The sequence below is a fragment of the Daphnia carinata genome, chromosome 10 (assembly GCF_022539665.2).
Source record: "Daphnia carinata strain CSIRO-1 chromosome 10, CSIRO_AGI_Dcar_HiC_V3, whole genome shotgun sequence".
NCBI classification, from domain to species: Eukaryota; Metazoa; Arthropoda; class Branchiopoda; order Diplostraca; family Daphniidae; genus Daphnia; species Daphnia carinata.
Window position 1 is genome coordinate 5,342,971 of NC_081340.1, and position 20,350 is coordinate 5,363,320.

The 20,350-nt window shown below is 42.7% G+C and overlaps 2 protein-coding genes and 1 long non-coding RNA gene across 5 annotated transcripts; 1 reads left to right on the top strand and 2 right to left on the bottom strand.

The window, feature by feature from the left end:
- Window positions 1–169: 169 nt before the first annotated feature.
- On the bottom strand, window positions 170–2,489 carry LOC130695937 (uncharacterized). The gene is made up of 2 exons (XM_057519005.2): window positions 1,723–2,489; window positions 170–973 (listed from the first exon to the last, which is right to left on the bottom strand). Exons 1-2 carry the CDS (start codon window positions 1,829–1,831, stop codon window positions 381–383), a joined length of 702 nt encoding a protein of 233 aa, XP_057374988.1. The 5' UTR covers window positions 1,832–2,489; the 3' UTR covers window positions 170–380.
- Window positions 2,490–3,687: 1,198 nt separating this feature from the next.
- LOC130695947 (E3 ubiquitin-protein ligase TRIM9-like) lies at window positions 3,688–14,334 on the bottom strand. Of its 2 annotated transcripts, none has more exons than XM_059497315.1 (10): window positions 13,264–14,334; window positions 11,726–11,896; window positions 6,589–6,684; window positions 6,273–6,506; window positions 6,027–6,186; window positions 5,053–5,201; window positions 4,807–4,945; window positions 4,479–4,703; window positions 4,233–4,405; window positions 3,688–4,123 (listed from the first exon to the last, which is right to left on the bottom strand). In XM_059497315.1, exons 1-10 carry the CDS (start codon window positions 13,987–13,989, stop codon window positions 3,878–3,880), a joined length of 2,319 nt encoding a protein of 772 aa, XP_059353298.1. In that variant the 5' UTR covers window positions 13,990–14,334; the 3' UTR covers window positions 3,688–3,877. The 2 variants fall into 2 exon arrangements, with proteins under 2 accessions (XP_059353298.1, XP_057375001.1); XM_057519018.2 differs by having other exon boundaries at window positions 3,691–4,123; window positions 11,726–11,902.
- Window positions 6,502–20,051, top strand: LOC130695950 (uncharacterized). Of its 2 annotated transcripts, XR_009002507.2 has the most exons (7): window positions 6,502–6,698; window positions 11,742–11,930; window positions 17,767–17,897; window positions 17,994–18,119; window positions 18,190–18,581; window positions 18,662–18,773; window positions 18,839–20,051. It is a non-coding gene; the product is annotated as an uncharacterized LOC130695950 (long non-coding RNA). The 2 variants fall into 2 exon arrangements; XR_009421957.1 differs by having other exon boundaries at window positions 17,994–18,581.
- The last annotated feature ends 299 nt before the right edge of the window (window positions 20,052–20,350 follow it).

A 20,350-nucleotide genomic window follows, 5' to 3' on the forward strand; every position in this document is an offset into this window, starting at 1 on the left:
GAGATCCAACATAGTGAATTCCGTTAGGGTAAGGACTAAACACGCCAAGGGAAGTAGACAGAACGCACAGGGGAAAAACTATCGATCGACCGCATTTCTCTTCAGCGTCGTCTTCTTTTTTTTTTCCAAATCTATAGGTTGGGTACAAAAAAAAAATATATCGAGACGGAGACGCTTGTGCAAGCAAAGAAAGGGATAGGGGAAAAAAAAAATCAAAAGAGTGATCGATAATTTGGCTTTGGTCTGTGGCGACATCGACGAACACAAGTATCAACGACTAATACATCACCGAAATAGGAGATATCGATTGAAGAGGGGGAGTGGGACGCAAATGAAAACTCGTGTCGTTCCATGCTGCTGCAGCAGCGCGCGCGCTTTTATTAGGTACAATCTCCAGGTGCCTGATTATCGTCGATTCCATCTGCTACTTCATCGTCGTCGTCATAGAAACGGAATCCGGATGTCGAATCGACAAGAGAAAGAAGCGGATAATGACAAGTGGCTTTATGACTTGGCGACACATTGATTTCGTCTTCTTGGCTGGTCATTTTACTGTTCGACGATGGATTTAGCGGGACGTCGATGCCGGTGATGACATCGAACGTGTCGTCCACGTCAACGACCGTGACGGCATTGGTAGCGCTCGTTCGATCGACCAAGCTCCTGAAATGGGCGATTTCGCCACCTGCCGTGTAATAGTGATGGCGTCCGTGCCGGAGCTGGCCGTCCGGTCGCTCTGTGGGACAGTTGACGCACTTGCGGAAGAAGACGATGATACCAATGGCAGCGAACATGGAAAGGGAAGCGCTAAAGAAGATGACGGAACTTCGGACTGAATCGTAGTCGGACTGGATCGGAATGATATCATCGCTCGAATCAATGATGACTTTGGAGCTGGCCGTCGTCGATGTTAAACTGTTTCCAGCAGTTGTGGCCGTCTCGTTGGCCGCCGATCTTGCCCATCCATTTCCGTCTAGGACGACAAAAAAAAAAAAAAGACAGAAATTTATCAAAGCGACTAGAGCGCCACCTTTTAGAGAAAACAAACACTAAAATGCGTAAGAGAAGACAAGACCAAAAATCAAAAAGAAAAAGGAACGTAAACTATCAGCATTGAGGAGGATATTGCCTTTCAGAGGGCATGTGGAACGTTAGATCATTAGAGTTGCAAAGGACACAACTTTGAGTGAAGATTTTTTCAAAGGGTTTCTTTTTTTTTTTTTTTTTTTTTTTTTGTACAAACTATCTAATGCTGCTACCGTCTAGCTCAAAGTTTCGTCGTTAATCACCAGCCCGTGTGATGTACAGCAGAAACTTTATTCCTCTCTTCGCCATTCTCTCTCTCTCTTATGACGTTCGCTGGCGAGGGAATAATCGATTGGATCCAAGCTCATCTCTCTCTCCCTCTGTGTCTCTCGCTTGGTTCAACATCTCCCGCGTGCGTGCATCAGTCTAGCGAAACTTTATACCGGCGCACGTAAAGTATACACGCTATCCCAAAGTAGCTCTTCGTGTTGCCCGCTTTTCTTTTTTCTTTTTCTCCCTTTTGTTTTTGCAAGGCAAATTCTACCTTTCTCCATTTTTTTTTTGGCCGTTTCGTGTGTTATCGAATTTGAGAGAGTAGTAACATACATGCCGTTTGTATCGTGCAATTTCTTTCGAAAAGTGCACAGTGTACAGGAATAGCTAATTTTTTGTTTTTGCGCTTATCTTGTTTTTTACCTGTTGGGTTACCGGCAGCGACGGTGGCCATGTAAATTAAAAGAAGCGAATTTAATATCCAATAATGCATTGCGTCTGTCTGTCTCGATGCGTCGATAAACGGCGACATGTTGTCCAGTGGGAGACGCACTTGTGTTCCATAATATCACGGAACGAGGCCGTGACAGTGATGAGAACACATTGACAACTCAACTGTTGTTGTTGTATTGACTGGCGATAGGCCGGCGACACCGGCTTGGTTCCGCAACGCCCATCTGAGTTTTGTGAAACCAACTCTCACGTCAAAATTTCAAACGTTCCAAAACAAAAACAATCACTGATGATAATTCAAACCAAGTGCCATTGAAACACTAGAAGAAGTGAATCACTGACTGTTAAAAAAAACTGTGGGAATAAAAAAAAAAAAAAAAAAAAAGAAAATAAAGGAAACTAAAACAACGGAAAAATAAAAGAAAACGGAGAAGGGTTGTGTAAGTGGTAGAAAACCAGCCAACGGCAACTCTCGAGCAAGAATGAAAGTTTGGATTGCGATGCTGACCGCCGGATGAATCGTGCGTGAAGATCAAGAACGGTTGTGCTGCGTGAATGGAGTGGCTCTGCACGAAGCGAGATGCGAACTGGAACAACCGGATGGTAGCTCCCTCTTTTGGCGGGCGCCCACAGGAAACACACACGGAATCTTGTTCCCCCAACTTTTCTTTTCTTTTTTTTTTTTTTTTGTACTTTGTTTTTGGAAAAAGTTTTTCTTCTCGCCTCTCTTCCGCTGTCTGCGTAGGTTACCGTACGATATAGCCTATGCTGACAAACAAGCGATAGAGCAAGAGAGACGTGCGTTACCCTTTTATGTAACTGCCGAAACAAACTAACGGCGCAGACTCCAATCCTTGCCCCCTTTTTTTTTTTCCTCTATTCCTTCCTTCTTTCCTCTGTTCTCTCTCTCGAGGAAAAAAGTAGTGGTGTAAAAAAAAAAAAAAAGGGAATAGCAAGATGATGATTCCGGGAAAAGGAAGTAATCTCATACGCAATTGTCATGGGAGTATGTTGCATATACACGAGCGCCGAAAATGCAAAAATGAAAGTGGAGGAAACCCATTTTGTTTGTAGACATAAAAAAAGGACCGTGTTTCTCTTGTCGGTGTTGGATTATCTCACCTTTGACTTGTATAAAAGTTCAGAGGGTCGTAGTGTATACATTTTAGATGCGTGTACTACGTACAAAATGTAAGAAGGCATATGTTGTTATTCAACTGGACTGCACCGTTTCCATGGCAAACGATGAAACTACCCCACCCTCATATTGCTACACGCTTTAAGCATTGCATACGTTCCCGTGTCATACTAAATGTTATTTTCGTTTTTTTTTTTCTTCTTGAAACCCTTTCCAAGAAATGAACGCGTATGTGACGGGATAAAAGGGAACTATAAAATAATATTGATTTTGATATCCGATCATATTAGCAACAGGTATCTCTCAATTGGCCGACGTGAATTCTGAATTCCCTTCTTTTTTTTTAAAGTCGTATCACGAACACAGCTTTATTAAGAAAACAAGGATCCGGATATCCGAGTTTCTCCCGCAACGATGGGTTGTCGTCGAAGGGGATCTGCTAATCAATAACTTCCTTCCCTTCCCTTCCCTTGTCCTTGTGTTCGGCTACGCAATAGGTGTGTGTGTGTGTCTTTGTCGGAATAGATGATTAAACGTATCGCAGAAATCAATTCAGGGGGAACCCTTTTTTTTCCTTAAATCTGAATTTGAACCTTTGTAACTAACCTACAACAATTGTTATAGTGACCATGTCTTTTTTCCTGTAAAAAAAGCAGACGGAAAAAGAATGAACAAGAGAAAATGTCCCATAAATTTTCCAGAGTGAGACGTGAAACATTTGACAACATTACAACACATCATTTGTTTTTCTTTCTTTTTTTCCATTTATGAAATAGCAATACAAAACGCATATCGGCTCTAGATTTCACTAAGCCCTTTTTGTAAAATATATAAATATGCAAATAGAAAAAAAATGAGAATAAAAGCATTAATAGGAGATAATGAAGCCGTTCGACATCATAATTCATGTACAATTTCGCAAACAAACAGAACATTTTTTTTTTTAGTTTAAAAAAAAAATTTCATTTCATTTTGGTTTTGTTTATTTCAGAGCGCCGCAACGGCACACGTGAGTGAAGACATCGATTCAGAAGATTTCGTCCCGCTGTTTATTCGTTCAGCGACATCGCCGCCGCCAATTGGATGGCCTTCGTCGCTTTCTTCTCCGCTGTCGGGACAAGAGGCCGAAGATGGCGGTGGATCGAGAGCTGAATGGAGAGTGACTTGTACATTGCGGTTGAGCGAAACGGCCGGGTAGAAGACGCCGTGTAGATCGACGAAAGCCACCGTTCCCTGAAGAAAGAAAACAAAACCAAATTATCGGTCGATCCCGGTAAGAGAGACAACGCTAAATTGAATAATCAATAAGCCATTAGAATCGAATCTGTTTTTTTTTTCCTACCTGAGGCTCTTCGTTGACGAAGAAACTCAATTGACGCCGATCGAGGTCGAGTAGGACGCCAACTGTAGAACCGACGTCGATTCCGCCATCGGTTCGATGACTGTGCACGTTGTTGTGGAGGAACCAAGACCGTTGATGGTCGATGTACATGGACCATCCTAATTCATCTTTACCTGTGTATTGTAACATTTTCAACTTTCATTTTAATTCCTGTTTTTAATGGATATTTGAATATTTGAAGGATACCCAGCATGGAGTCTCTCGCGACGTCTCGTCTTGCCACGCCAAATGCCGGATCAGCCGCGCCATCGTATCGGTCGACGGTGAATTCCCAGTAATGGACGCCCCGTGAGAATCCGACTGAACTGAGCAAAACACGCGGCTCGTAGCTGTCGGTCGTGGCCGTCAATCCGTCAGCCGACAGCCGAGTTTCTGCTGGGTAGGCTGTCATATCGAATGTGAACCAAGCCACTGGATATGAAACAAAAAAAAAATAATAATTATTTTTTTTTTAAAGGTAAAAATGGAAAAGCCTTGCGGATATGAATAAATAATTTTTTATTTTTATTTTCACCTTCGGCCGTGTGAAGAGCCAGCGAGTCGCTGTAGGGTCCGTCGCCGCTGCTGTTGAAAGCTTTGACTCGGGCGTTGTAAAGCGAATTGAAATGCAGGCCGTCCACCGTGCAGATGGTCTCCTTACCGCAGTAGACCTCCTAGGTGAATAGATCGCGTGAGAAATTTTTAATTCCATTCCCATTAGAATAATAATTTTTTTTTTTCTCTTTTTTTTTTTTTAAATTTCGATGTGGGGGGAACTTACGCGGAAACGACCAGCGGCGACGCCCCCGCCGTCGTCCAGTTCCAGAACGAAACCCTCGACGAAAGAGGCCGGATGCGGTTGCCAGGCCACTGTGATTGAATTATTTTCGGCGCTGCATTCCTCGGCCAAGATTCTTGGTGGTCCGGGAGCTGTGAAAAGTAACATATTCAAATTTTCCCGCAATTATTTCTTTTCTTTATTTAATAGACATGATCATCTGGAGTGGTGGAATCGTAACTCTATTTTCCCGCAATTGTCTATTCACTGCCGTTTGATCGTTTACTAGGGGCCGTAAGCCAGTCAATCGGCCTGTGCGTGACTCGCATGTCAAGCTCCGTGTAATTCGATTGAGTCACGGCTGGACGTGAAGCTCCTTAGCTGACCGTTGTCTACCCTCGAAAAGACGAATGACTTGCGGCGTTCTCCCTCCGTAAAGACAAAAGAAAAAGTTGCCTTTTTAAGACTCCAATTTCAAACGTGTACGTGTGTGACTGAAACTTTTGGTCTACCCTGTGGCTACTGTCCCGACAATTCTCTTTGGCCACGGGAAAGAAAGAAAAAAACAACCGGACAATTTAATAGAGTTCGCGATTTCTCTTCATCTACAGCCCTAGCCTGACATGGGAATACATGGGGCAAAAACGGTATCCATCTTCATCTAATAAAGGCAGTGAAACGCGCAAGACATGTTCCAAGAGAGTTATTATGCCTTTGTTCGGACTTTGGTGAAACTGTTGCGTGGGATCGTGCGGTTCTCCATTAATCATCAGCCAATTCCCCCGCAGCCCAAGCGGGAAGTTTGTCATTAAGCTGCAAAAGCCGAGCACAACAGACCCTACTCGTTTTCCCAATAATCGCACAGAGCGAGATATTGCATTCCTACGAACGTGCGCTCTGCCCGCTGGTAAATATCTTAGAACATAAGAGCCTAACAAAACAGAAAAAAAGAAAGAAAAAAAGCCTAAAAAGATTACGTTTCATTTCGAGGAAAGTGAGCTGGTCGATATTGCGTCGCAGGCCCAAATCGTCGAGGGTGAGTTCGAGTGTCGGACTGGCCCGATTGGTCAATTCCTCCATTTCCTGTCGCCAAGTGAGGTCCAAATTGGAGACGCGGTTGACTAGCATCGACCCGATCTGCAAAATGTGGAGAAGGCAAATAATCGATAAAAGATTGTTAAAACAAAAAAAAAAGGTGGGTAATGAAATATTAAATTTGCAACCTGAAGAAAAGCCGATGAATCGGATTCTTTCAAAGCTTCGATGCAGAATTGAACGAGCGCCGTCGTGTGCTGCAGGTGAGCCGTGCAAGTGGCCACCTCTTCCCGCAATCGCCGCAATTGCAAGTCACGTTCGCGCCGGGCGAAATCCACCAGGGCTTCTTCCCTGCGTCGCAATGCTTCCATCAGTTCCAAACATTGAGCATGGATGGCCGATTCGACGTTGGCACAACTCTCCTACGAAAAGAACACGGGAACAGAAAATGAAATACCCGACTTCATTAATCTTCCCGCCGACAGATGGCCATCCATCACTTACCTGGACTCTTTCCGACGAACTCTTCAAGCGCTGGATCACCTCCGTCGCACTTTTGGCTTTCTCCGACAGCTGTTGCAACGATTGCGTCAACTCGGCCTGAAATAAATCAGGTATGCAAGAATTTTCTTTAAAAACGTCATACTTCCCCACCATAAAAAAAGAAGAAGAAAAAAAAGTTTTCTACGTTTTCCCAACCAATTCTACAACGCAATTCCCGTTGCGCTCGTACGAGTTATTCATATTGTTGGAAGGCGTGCCAAACTATTCCAATCATGCACCGTCACTTTCTTCTTTCGTTCCACCGTCGGCGGCAAAACAAACGAGAGCGCAGGCAGCCACACATCGATCGCCGGGAATTTCCGTCTTTTGAGGGACTTCGATTGTATGTGTGTTTGCGTCTCAAACTGCGGGCAGATCTTATCGACTTTGATGTCAGTCTTACTAGCTCTCCTGCTCGCCAAACTTGCATCTTCATGTCTCTCTCTCTCTCTCTCTCTCTCTCTAATTTTTCGGACCCAATTTTCTCAAGAAATTCTCTCTCCTACTGTTCTAGTAAATTGAACTCATCGGAGTTGGAGGGAGGAGGGGGAGCTTTTGAATGTGTTAATTAGCGATGCGATAGAAAGACAAGCCGATCGTTAGCGAGTTTATAGAGCGAGGGCGGAAGATTTTTAGAGTCTCCCGTTACTGGCCGATCGTTCCGCTCATTCGTTGATGATCATTACCTCCTGTTTCTCTCATTCCCTTTTTATTTCTTTTTCTTTGTTTCTGAACGTTGACCGGAAGAAAGAATTTTTTTTCTTTTTTTTTTTTCACTCTCCACGATCGATGCAACACACCCTAAGACGACAGTCCACTTTGTTTCGGTTGAAGAGATGCTGTGGATTTAACATAATAGTCTTTGTCTCTGCTCTCCACCGTCTGCGTTTAAATTCGAAATGCAAATGATGCCCGTCATTTGCGTCGCCCTTTTTCTCAAGACATGAGCAGCGAGCAAAAGCGGATGAAGGTACAGAAATGGAAAGGAGATGAAGGCAGCGAGGGTGAACTGTAAAGCCGGTCCGATCGATAATAGCGCAACGTGGGGAAATGAAAATCTTCTTTTGCCACTATTTCCATCCTGTCCCGCGCTCCTTCATCATTTCGGGTTAACGCTTCACGCGCGTTTTCGTTCACGAGCAGGAGCTTCACTTATTTCTTCTTTTTTTTTCGTGGAGGAATCAACTTAATCATTTCAGTAACTTCTCTATCGTTACAAATGTCGGATCAATACTTTTTTTCTCATTCCATCCATTATGTCTTTATACGGATTTTTTCTTTCCCCCCTCTCACTCCAGATAACCTAAATGGAGGGTTAGTTTAACCGTACAGGATTCACTCGATTATTGATTTCTTTTCTCCAAATTTTTTTTTTTTTTCGCCCTTAGCTCTTTCGTTTGACTGGCTCATTGTAGAGCCTTTAGTGTTCCAACTCCCTTCGGGCAGGCCGTACATGTTCCAAAAAAAAAAGAGGAACTCTTTGCGTTAAGAGAGAGTCGCGTTACAGAGGGCCATCATCGGAAGGAAATAAAATGGGGAAGAGGAATAGCAAAAGAACATCAAATAGGATCGGGAAGTAATATAATAGCGTCGAATAATGTTTGTTGATCTTGTTTACAGAAAAAAAAGAATGGGGAAGAAGAAGAAAAAAAACAAGTTTGATTCGTTGACACATCGGTATTGAAAATGGACATCATGTTGCCTCCCCTACATGATCGATCCATCAGCTGTATTCTAAAGAAAAACGCCGTTGCTCGTCAAGGGCGGGTCAACTTCTTGATGGCAACTTAGAAAAGAAAAGGGAATCTCATTTCCTTTTGCGAACTGTGTGCCTCATAAGTAATGAGGATACGCAAGTTTCTGCGTGCACCCCCTGCTAAAAGATTCACTTTTCTTCAGTTCTATTCTACGGACCTACTTACCATCTTTAGAAATAAGTTGGGCCCGCAACGGCTCCGACTCCCCCCCCCCCCCTTATCCTCCTGTTTTTACAAAGGATCGTCGAGGCAGAGTCACATAGACAAATAGAGACTTTTTTTTTTTATTTTTGACTGATGTGTTGGCAATGTCTCTTTGCGGTCTTTCCGTCCTCCCTTTCTTAAAAACTTGGTTTCCTCATCATGAGTGTCTTCCGGCCAAGATCCACCCCTCCCTGTTGGTGTAATGCGATAGTTTTGGCTGTCCTCCCACACGCCATTTTTCTTTCCAATCGACAGCGTGACGAACAATATTATACAAGTCAATTCCCGAAAGCCTCAAAATCATTTCCGGATTGCTAAGAAGACGAACGCAAACATTTCGGCATGGCCTTACGTACACGCACGGTTCTTTTTTGATCATATTCTTATGTATACAGTAAGTTAGGAGCGAGAAGGGGGGACATTTATTATGAGTCACTAGAAGGGAGGATGAAAAAAGCCTTTGCAAGTCGAGTTCATCGAAAATAGAAGAGACTAGGGGCGAACTGGCGCCACGACGTCGGCGACTCCCCCCTCCCCTTCCATGTGTGTATATAAAATAGCGAGAGCTTTTCAGGACGCTTTTGGGGTGGAGTTTTTCCTGTACCATTGGATGGGGTGTCACAAAAGTCCAGCAGGCCGTCCAGAGAAAGCCTGCAGAATATCGTGTCTATTTTGTTTTTTTGTTTTTTTTTCACCCCTCTTTTGCCATCTCTCGTTTCCCCTTTGCGTGTGTGTGTGTCTGTATGCGCTGCTGTTAGTCATTCAAGCCCGAAAAGAATAACAAGCCACGCGACACTAGACAAATATTAGATGTCATTAGTTTGTTATCGGGTAGCGAAGTAAAAACGTAAGGGCATATAAGGCCCTCTTTTTTTTTTTTTTTTTTTTTTACACATATAAGAAAAATATAGACGCTCCAACCAATCGAATTCGTCGGGACTAGGCTTCGCTGCGTGTCGGATAATTGACTCGATGAAACAAACGGCACCGGGACGCGATGGTTTTTTTTTTCTATGGCCGCGGGGCCGTGAAGAAAAAAAGAAAGATCCGTTTTTCTTTTCACGGTCACGTTCCGTTAGCTGATTCACGCGGAAACGTTTGTCTCATTCGAAAGAGGGAAAAAAAAAAGTTGTTTGCCTTCTTCCGCTGAATGGGTTTGTTCATCCGGTTGGAAGAAGAAAAAAATATGATAGAAAGCGGGGATTTCTAATGAGAAATCCTCAGGACGCACAGTGTCATATACACTTTTAGTTCTTATACGTAGGGACACGTGAGTCTTATTCTATTATAGACATCCTCCAGAGAATGGCCGAACGGATATGTGGGTTAACTCTTGTCCTCCTCCCCCCCGCTCCCGTTGGAGGCCGATAGTGCCGGAAAGACAATTCACGGCGAACCCCGGGATAAAAGGGGCGAACTCGATATGAAAGCGATCGGCTCACGCAACTTGTTTATTTCTTTTTATATTTTGCTATTTCGAGCTGACCGCTGCAGATGGGTATGGAATCGTAAATCGATTAGATGATGATAATAAACAAAGAAAAACGAAACCAATTTAGGGGGATTCGAGAATTGTTTTTTCTTTCTGTGCCGAAGAGGCAATCTTCGCTAGTGTGAAATGATATCATGCTGAAAGACGATATACTACTCCTTTTTTTTTGTGTTTGTTCTATTTTCCTATCTCAATTTCCAAGATTTTTCCTGTGAAAACAAAAGACTTTGTTGGTCTCTTTTTCTATTGGGTTGATGACAGAGTTCCCTAATGACAAGTAAGGAAGATGACTCATTAAAGAAGTGCGTTTTTCCTAAAGAGAACGTTTAAAAAACAACACTGTTTTTAATGATTTTCCAATGAAAAGGTGCCTCCGCTCGTTCTGCTTTGCAGTGGAAACAATCTTCTGAAAAGAGTTTCGAGTACGTCTGTCAAGCAAAATCCTAGGGAAAGGACTAATATGCCCCTCGCCCCGTCTCTCTTCCACTTCATCCCTAATGGCTGCGTATGTTTGTAGAGAGCTCGTTCTCTTTCTTTACAAATGAATTTCACCGCTAATGAACTACATTTGATCTCGTATCTATGGCGTATAGTCGCCTCCCCCCCCCCTTTCATCCTCTTCAAAAATAAAAGCCCTTGCTTCACTTCCTCTTGAACGAATGAAAACAAAAGGAAATAAGGATCTTCCCTCTATTTTTTAATTTTAGTTCAACAAAAGAAATGGAATTTAATATCCTTTAAATTCCTTTTTTTTTCCTGCTCACATTTTTTACGGGTTTTGAATGTTTGTCGGGCGGGCAGACGAGCTTTTAAAACCTGGTCTCTTTTTTTAAAAAAAGAATTGAATATTCTGTTCCATATTTTTCCTCTCCCATGCTGAATAAAGGACTAGATGAAGTGTGCAGACATAATCTATAAATTGTCCAGTACCATCTGCGCGGCTGTTACACACAGCCCACACATTCAACAACAATAGAAAGAGACATGGGGGTTGTAGGATACTAGAACCCAAATCGAATTCAATTCCAACATTGCCCATTCGTTCCCTATTGCTTTTTTTTTTTCGTGTGCCCATCCAATCTAGTAAAAGTTTGGACAGTCAGCTGTTGTTCGATTGTCTCTCGGGGGTCGGAGCATTTCGTTGTTTGTCCAATGATCCAGCTGATGATTTCTCATCCGTATGGTCAATACGAGAAACCCCCCCTCCCCCCGTAGGTATTTTTTTTTTTATCCCAGTTCGTTACAATAACTGGTTCGTAAACGAATGACTTGTCAGCTTCTGATTAAAAGTTATACCGTTCTCGGTGGACTTGCAACCCATTTCCAAAGAATAGCCTATTACTCGTCATCGGGGTCGCTTGACTTTCAGTGGCTTATTTACAAACTGTGGGGCAACTGATCCCGACCGCCCCGCGCGTGAAACCTTTTTTCTTAGACAAATAAACTCGTGCACGCGCACACTTTCCCCCCTCCCCCTCGAATAGGTATTTTTGTTGACCTTTCTGAAAACCCCAAATCTTTTCTAGCCCTTTTTTTTGTGTTTTGTTTGTTGTACGAGTTCATTAGTAAATGGCCCATTAGTGAAACAAGCAGACGACATTCTGTGTGTACAATCATGTTTGTTGACATTTGATTTTTTGTTTACCTTTTGCTGTTTGCAGATAAGCGCCAATAGATGGACGTCGTGATTTTGATGGCGGCCAGCATCCGATAAAACGCACAAGTGGCAAGCTCCCAATCGACAAGTGTTGCAATAATAAGATTGGACCTGATCACCATGTTCGCTGCAGTGTGGAACGGCATCTGCACACGACTGCTGTTGCTGTGGGAAAAGAGCCAAAACGAAAAAGGTTAGTCATTTTACATTCGAGTATTTTCTATAATCAAGAAGATAGTCTGCATGAGTCAGTGAAGAGAGTTGTTCAGTCTTTAGCTGTCAAAGTCTTTGTCGTCTACTTTGTTGTAGTCGATGGCAGTTAGACAGATCGTGGGCCACATTTAGAAATGGCGAGGGAGCCATCATTCACGACACGACACATAGACAATCCCCACCTCTTTCTTCGACATGTTCAAAGTCTTTGTTAGGTGACAGCATAGTTCGATGAAATCGTCAACAAGTTTTTTCCTTTTCCCTTTTCTTAAATCTGATTCTCCTCCATTCCCAATTTTGGATTGGTCTATGGCAATTCTTTAAAAGTTCGAAAGAAAAATACCTGACCAACTATTTTTGTGGTTTCCTTTTTCAAACTGTTGGCTTGTTTTGCTTCTTTTTTTTTACGATCCCGATTGTAACGTGTGTTGTTTTGGATGTTACACACGAAGGCCCTCTTGATATGGTCACGACCGTTGACACAGGCATCAACGGCGTACGTGTGTGTTCTTTTTTTCCCCGATTGACTTGTGTTGTCGTCCTCCCCGCCCAACCGAAAATAGGAACCGGGATCGAGTCCAAGAAACTCTTCTTTTTTTTTTTCTTTTGTTCTTTTTTTATGTTATCGCTATTCAAATGAAAAAGACGACAAACAATGGAATTATCGTCGTTCAAACTATTTCGGTTATAGAAAGAATGGCATTTTTGTTTTTTTCAGTAAACATACAACAGTCATTTGAATTCTAACGTGTTTATCATCAAAAATGTAGAAGAAACATTGACAAGCCGACAAGATGTCGCCGTGTGACTGTTCCAGTGTAAAAATAATTTTTTTTTTGCCCCGACTGGTGAGAGCTAGGCTTCATTTTTAGAAGAAAACGAAATCTTAAAAAAAAAAAATATGAATATCTTTTCATCAACCTAACCGATACGCGCGGCTACAATTCTCGCTAGTTTTGTTCTTTCATCTTGCGTTTGGGAGAGAAAGAAACTCGGTTACAATCGAATTCCAACAACAGACACTATCTCACTATGCCTACGTCCCTCTTGATTTTTTTTTTCCCCCATGCCTCCAAATAGATCGCTTGTCAACGAAGAAGTCAGTATCATTCCATCTCGTTTCTACTTTCCTTTTCACGCATCACAAATCATTTGAATAATTAATGCGTAGACTGCGGGAAGAACGTCAATAGCGCTCATCCCTTTCCTCAAAAGAATGAAATCGTCCTCTTTCACTAACCGCCATTTTGTTCTGATTTTAGCTTTTCAAAGAAAAAGAGCAAGAAAAAAAAAATAGTAAAATATGAAGACACCTTGAACTTTTCTTTGAGCGAACGGAGAGCTTGACGGCCCTGCTGCGGCGAAATGAGGCTATGTTTAGCGAGCGGACCGCGGGCCGGGTGGCAGTTCTCTCGGCATCGTTCGCAGTAGAAAACTTGACACTGTTGGCAAAAAACGGTGGCAGTTTGCTGGCCGGCTTCTGTCGTGTCCGGACACAGTTGGCACGCTGTGCTAGAGTTGGCTGACGTACGGTTACACGTCTCCGTGAACTTGTCTACGATCGTTTGCATGGCCCTGTAGCGAGGCAAATTTTGAGCTCCGTTTTCGTCAAAGTAGACGAGTTTGCGACACGACGGGCAGCTGAGCGAAATGGTGGCGGCCGCAACAGTTGAATTGTTGGCTGCGGTCGTCGTCGCTGATGCGGGTTGGATGTGGCAACTGCTCGGCCGGCTGCTGCCTCCGCTGCTGCCGCTCGTGCTGACCACAACGCCACTGTCCGTCTCGCTCAGGATGGACAATTGATCCGAATCGTTGCAGTCGTTGCAATGCAGTTCGGAGAGTAATTGCAATTCGGTCGGCGGCGGCGGTAATGGCTGTTCCAGTTGTTGTTCGTGAGCCGTCGCGTGACTGGCCAAATTGTTGACAACGGGCTGTTGATTCTGCAGCGCGCAACTGAGACACATTGCGTGAAAACACGGCAGTAAGACGGGCTGAGCGAAAAATTGGCGACACGACGGACATTTCAATTCGTCCTCCATTTTCTTTTCTTCGTTTTTTTTTGTCTCTTTTCCAAACTAATTTTAGCGCACAATAGGAACAAGAATAGAAAAATCCCGGCGTAAATGAACGAATCACGTTCAATATTCAATCACATCATCACATAATCTAAACGGGCATGATAAGTAGAAGGCCGTTCAAGAGGCTTGTAGACCTAGTCACAATCAATAATTGCTTTTTTTTTTTCTCCTCCACCGCCGTTGATCAATTGACGAGCGTAACACTGGAACACATAGACACACACACGAGCAGTCACTCGATACACGCACAGATAGAACGAGGAGATTGAGAGGCCGTCACGAACGTTGCTGCCGACGGTCAGGCAGTTGGCGGCGCGACTGGAGAAAAGCAGCGCGCTTCGTGTGTGCGGATGGGTCGTGGCGGGGGGAGGAAAAGAAGGGGGGAGGTGGAGCATTCAACATTCCGGGCTTGTACTCCTCCTCTGCTGGAACTGTGTGGCTCCGGGCAAGGTTCTCTTTCTCTTCTTCTTTCTCCCTCTTTTTTTTCCCCTTTATTTTTTTTTATATCTACCAATCTCTTTTCCATCACCTCTTGGTTTTTATCCACCTTTCGCATTCTCTTCCTTTTCTACTTTTTTTTTTACCCCTCCTTACGGTAGGGCTGCAGGAGCACAAAAGCTGGAATTGTATTTGGTTGTGATATTATTCTTTTGTAGTTGCTAGATCCTCTCTCACCTTCGTTCGTTGTGTACAAGAGGCAACCCCCAACACCCCCTCCAACCACGTCCCTTTAACAATGGATTGCTTGTATCCCTCTAGCGGCCGGAATTCTTTCCTTATTTTTATTTCGATTCATCTGGTTTTCTCATGCTTATCGTTCAGCAGATTATCCTTCGAGTTCTTTTGTCGAACGTACACAATTCTAGTTGTTCAACACATTCGCCTCCCCCTGTTGCTTACGTATCTCTAACTATCACAGTCCCCGTCTAGTCAGATGTTATGAGCATGAACGATTTTGCTTGGTTGACTACCGGTCTCCCAGTTCAGCTGTTAATGCTACAAATGTTTGAAACGTCCTCTTTTGTTATAGCGACTGTTTTCGGGGGGGTAGCTTATACGAACAATCCTCCTACTCTTCCGTCTTCTTCGTCTGCCACTCTTTTGTCTGACTTGATTTCTTTGTTTGGAAATGGCACACTCCCTTAGCCGCTAAACTCGGTGCAAGCACGCACCGTTCAAACCTTTTCTCCCCACACCCGTTAACTGCATTTTAGTTTTATTGTAGTTTTTCAACCCCCCTGGTTTTTCTTGGCTTTTTCCTAAACCGCATTCTCGACCGTATTACTACAACATACAAACACAGAGGATAGCGTTCAAGTACTTCACAGTTCTCCCCCTTATGCCGATAAACTGGAAATGGAAGGCAAAGAAAATACGAGAAAAAAAAAAAACACACGTCATCTTGACGCGTTGCGTTCCAACACCAACAGAACAAGTCGTGCGGGTTATTTCCACCATTTCCTGTTGAGTTTTTTTTTTCTTTCTTTCTTTCTTTTCGTTTTTTAAAGAGACCTCGAAAACTTTTCTACCATTAAATAGAAAAAAGTAATTTGTTGAGTTTGGTTGTTGAAGTGGAGCAGACAAATCGGTTGCTGGGCACCGACAAAAAAAGAAGTAGAAACCCCATTGGTGTCCGGCAAGAGAGGAAGGGTTACTAGATGGCAAAACGAAGAAAGAAGCTAGAAATATGCGTCGAAGAGTATTGAAGCGGAAAGGCATCGTATAGTAATAATAATAATAATAATCCTGAACGGTAGCAGAGGAAATATATATAGGCATTCCCGCACGGTTGATCATTGAACATATGTAGCAACTATTGAATAAGAGAAGAGGAGACGTTGGATTTACAACGTATTGTTTTTTTCCTTTTGATTCGAGCTTCCAATCATCTGTTTCTTTCCATCAAGTAGAGGCAATCAGATGCATCCGTGCGTGCATCCAAAAAAGAAACGTTATGCAACCGTTCAGAAAGAAGAAAGGAAATAAAAAGCATTTCTAAATCGTTTGAAGTCATTAAACTACGTTTAAATTCACGTTTTCCTTTTTACAACGACGCCATTTGTTATTTTTTTTTTTCTAGTTGTATCATTATCATTCGATTCAACGTGAATGTACGCTATGTATTACATCAAACAGTTTCCTCTTGTCAAGTGAAAAAAAGCGAAAACAAAAAAGGGTTGACTAAGATTAGTTACGCAACGTACAGAGGTACGAGGGCGTGGAAAACTGTGTAGAAAGAAATTAAAAGAAGAAGACTATATATTGCAAGCAAATGTAAGAAATATAGGACAGTGAAGCATTTTCTTTTCTTTTTTTTTAAAGCGCACTATATTGGGTTCGGCGACTGGTGTATCCGGCCTAGGCGCCACACGGCAGACGACCGCCCACTAGCACCGGGGATGATTACTAACCAAGCAACCCTCCTTCTCTTCTTCTACCCTCTTCTTACTTTTTTTTTTTTTTTTTTTTTGGAGGGGTTATATATTTCTTTCGTCTGTCTCATTCCATTTTCGACAAAAAGGAAGGCAAACTCCCTACAACAGAAAGAAAAAAAAAATCTCTGCTACGGAAGAAAACCTTGTTTCTTTACGCACCAGGGACGAATGAAAAGTAATACTCTGACATTTGCTATTGCTCCGGTAATGGCTATACGTAGAAGAAAATTGTGCTCGCTTCTGGTATAAATGCGTTATTGTTGTTGCGAGGCCTACGTAAGGCTTCGGCCCTTCTCACGGGCTTCGTTTTCTTATAGCGAGGCTCGTGTAGCGGTCCGTGTTTGTGAACGTTTTCTTTGATGCCCGTCGAGTGTGACAGTGCACAATTCAACCGACCAACTAATAGGGCGCTGTCAGACAGTCGCAAAATAGCTCTCCATCTTCTTTCTTCAACTATTCATTTCGTTTCTCCTCTTCAATTTAATATGCATGTAAATACATGTGAAAAAACCCTAGGGTGTGTATATCGTCAAATAATCAGTCGCGCCAGCCTGTTATTTACGGCAGACCCCGCAGACCCTTTTTTGTATTTTTTCTTGTGTAGAAAATGTCAGATCGATATGGCATCTCCCACCCGCTGATTCGAAACCCACGCTCCGTGTCTGTTTCATTGGTAGATTTGAATATGCAGTTGAAAGCTGTGAAAAATTGTGTCTGTGCTTGTAAGGCGAGACAGTCCAACAATCACGCTGTGCGGTCCCTGATCTTACACACGAGAAAAATGTGGATGAACTTTTATAGTTGTAACCGTCCAAACAGCTACTGTAAAACGAATAAAGATAAGTAAAAATGTCGTCTTGCCCAGAAGAAAGCCGAGCTTCTTTATCCCCCCCCCCCCCAAAGGATATAAATTTTTTTAAAAAGGGGGTTAAAAACAACATACGGAGTGTTATGTTATTTATTTATTTTTTATTCATCCGGATTTCGAGGGATTCGTTGGTCTCGAAATAAAACTAACGATGCCCATTTATTTTTTTTACATCTTCCGAGTTCTTTCATCTCTTTCGCTTTGATAGTTGGACAAACTTTTCGAATGGAAGTTAAAAAGAGCAAGAGAGGGAGTGACGGGACGCTTTTGAAGACGAGAGAAAGAATAGAAAATCCTTGGCAATCAAAAAACTCCATTTCCTGACTTACTTTTTTGTGTGTGTGTGTGTGTGTGTGTGTCTCTTTTTGTTGTTGTTATTGTCGGGATGACGATGCGGGGCCTGTTGAAACATCCTAATAGCATTGAATCTTCTAGGTGGGGTGACGATGATGTGGCACGCTATTTTGCTTCATTGGATGACGGCTGTGAGTGGAGATAAGAGCGTGTGCTCCCGCTGCAAGTTGAAAACCAATTATAAAGAAAAACTTTAAGACGACGAAAGAGGGGTAAGATCGGCAGTTGGAAAAAAAAAATATTTAAAGCTATAAATTGCTTTCAATCGATCTCGATCTTTCTTTTTTAACGTGTGGTGTATATACCAGGTCTCCAAGACAACGCCGATCCCATATCGTCCCGACTATTAGAACCCCAGCATAACCATAACAAGATAACGTATACCAACCGTAATAGATCTATAACAAGGCGTGACTATTCAAACGCGGGAATGGGTACAATATTTTGGAAGATCTATCATTTAAAGGAGAAAGTCCTGATCAGCCTTATCGGCGATCATTTTAGCGATCGCGAGAGAACTAGTGGCTCCAGGTGAAGGGGTATTACGACAGTGAATAATATTACGGCCGATTTCACCCATTCCGTAGTCGAAAACAAAGTCCTCTATCAGACTTCCGTCAGCGCCAAGAGCTTGAGCACGGACCCCAGCTGGTCCTCTGAAAAATGGAAATACAAGTGATTTGGAAAGACGCAGAAAATGAACGTACATAAAACAGGTATAAAAGCCAAAATTTACCGAGATATGTCAGATGCTTGAACCTGTGGGATGTACTTTTGCAGCTCTTTTACAGCTAAACTAACAAAGGCGGACCGAACGATTTCTTGAACTCCGAACGAAGCATATTTCAATGCTAATTTCTGGAAACCACGATAACTCAACGAATCGGCAAGGTCGCGTAAGTTTATGTCTCCCCAACTGTTAATAATTTAAAGTAAATATTATAATGACGAGTTCCCATGTTTTCATGTTCATCAGCTATACCTGTATCCTTCACGCTTCAAAGCTAACACAGCATTAGGCCCTAGCCAAACAGAGCCATCTATTCTTGGGGTAAAGTGGACACCGAGGAATGGAAAACGAGGATCAGGTACCTAAAGAAACAAATTCATAAGTAAAGAATCTTATTTGTTCTTTTTTTGGCTGCTTTCGCAGATGCTCTACCGGGTAGATATTTCCTTTCACTAAATGTGTTTTTGCAGGATTGAGCAAAAGATATTCGCCACGGAAAGGCACAATACGTGGCTCTCTAGAACAGCCGGAAAGTTCTGCCAATCGATCCGATTGCAGGCCACCACAGGTCAAGACGTACCGGCAGCGCACAGATTGCTAAAAAGTAAGTTCCACCTCCGATTTAGTAATTAGGGCTTCACTTGACACTGAACTGATTAACACTTTACCCCATTGCTTGCTGTGACTTGTATGCCTTTTTTGTTTTCCGCGATCACCTTGACTTTACTTTCTTGGGCAACTTTGAAATCCTTAACTTCAAAGTTGAGGTGAATTTTACCTCCTAATGATTTGAAATCCTCCCCGTAATATTGCGTAACTAAACCCCAGTCCACGATTCCGGTATGTGGCGACCATACAGCTTTCAGACCCTAATATAGGATAAACAGTGTAACACTAGCTGAACCATAGATGATGAAAGATCATACTTTGTATGTACCTGACAGTAGGGTTCTATTTCTTTGATCTTTGCTCCATCAACCATTTGAATATCTGGAACACCATTCTGAATTCCACGGTTATAGAGATCCTCCAGCCTTGGCAACTCCTCTTTTGCAACAGCTACAATGAGCTTGCCACATTTTTTGTAGGGAATCCCTTTCTCATCAAAATACTTGTAAGAGAGGTGGAGGCCTTCAACACACAGTTTTGCCTTCAGTGATCCAGGTTTGTAATAAATCCCCCCATGTATCACTCCACTGTTGTGCCCACTTTGGTGTGCAGCTAAAATGAAACAGAAACATCTATTCATAAATTGAAAGTCGTTATCCACCTTATTTTAACACCTTGAAATGGATCAGATCACACAGTTGGCTTTATTAGAGGCATAAACTGAAATAATAGGATATATAAGTTACCTAAACGATTCTCTTTTTCGAGTACAGCAAACTTTAAATTTGGGTGCCTCATTATCAATTCCCTTGCTGCCGCCATGCCAACAATTCCTCCACCAACAACAACAATATCATATTCAGGCTCCGTTCTTGATTACAAAAAGAGGCAATTAGCATCTGATTATCTGTTAAATGTTAGAGCAAATTGCACCACCTTCCTTTACATAATCTTTTAAAATAGAGATATTGTTACCCTTGAGATGAAAATTTTCTATTTATAGCCGACGACGAAGCTGGAAAACAAACTGCTTTTTGTACATTTTGCCGGTTTCTCGACAATGAAGTACATTGCCGTGCACTTCGGAAAACGTTGTGCATTGTGGTAATCTTCGACAACTTGTTCGTTCGTCTTGTGTGTTACGTGAGATTTTGGTTTATGTAATGTTTGTTGTGTCGAGGGTCAGGTCGACGAGTACGAGAGCGGAGAGCCGGCAAGGGCAACAAGAAGGTTGAACGTTCAGCTTACACAGTTCTACTGCACTCCAAAAGGTGGCCTTCATGTATTCCAAAAAAGAAATCACGCTGCCATAACGTGCTGAATAGT

Coding starts and splice junctions, on each gene's coding strand:
- LOC130695937 (XM_057519005.2), bottom strand. CDS start 1,831: ATGTCGCCGTTTATCGACGCATCGAGACAGACAGACGCAATGCATTAT. Junction 974..1,722: donor CGCTGCCGGTAACCCAACAG/GTAAAAAACAAG, acceptor TTGTCGTCCTAG/ACGGAAATGGATGGGCAAGA.
- LOC130695947 (XM_057519018.2), bottom strand. CDS start 13,989: ATGGAGGACGAATTGAAATGTCCGTCGTGTCGCCAATTTTTCGCTCAG. Junction 6,187..6,272: donor ATTCATCGGCTTTTCTTCAG/GTTGCAAATTTA, acceptor CACATTTTGCAG/ATCGGGTCGATGCTAGTCAA. Junction 4,946..5,052: donor TCGCCGCTGGTCGTTTCCGC/GTAAGTTCCCCC, acceptor CTATTCACCTAG/GAGGTCTACTGCGGTAAGGA.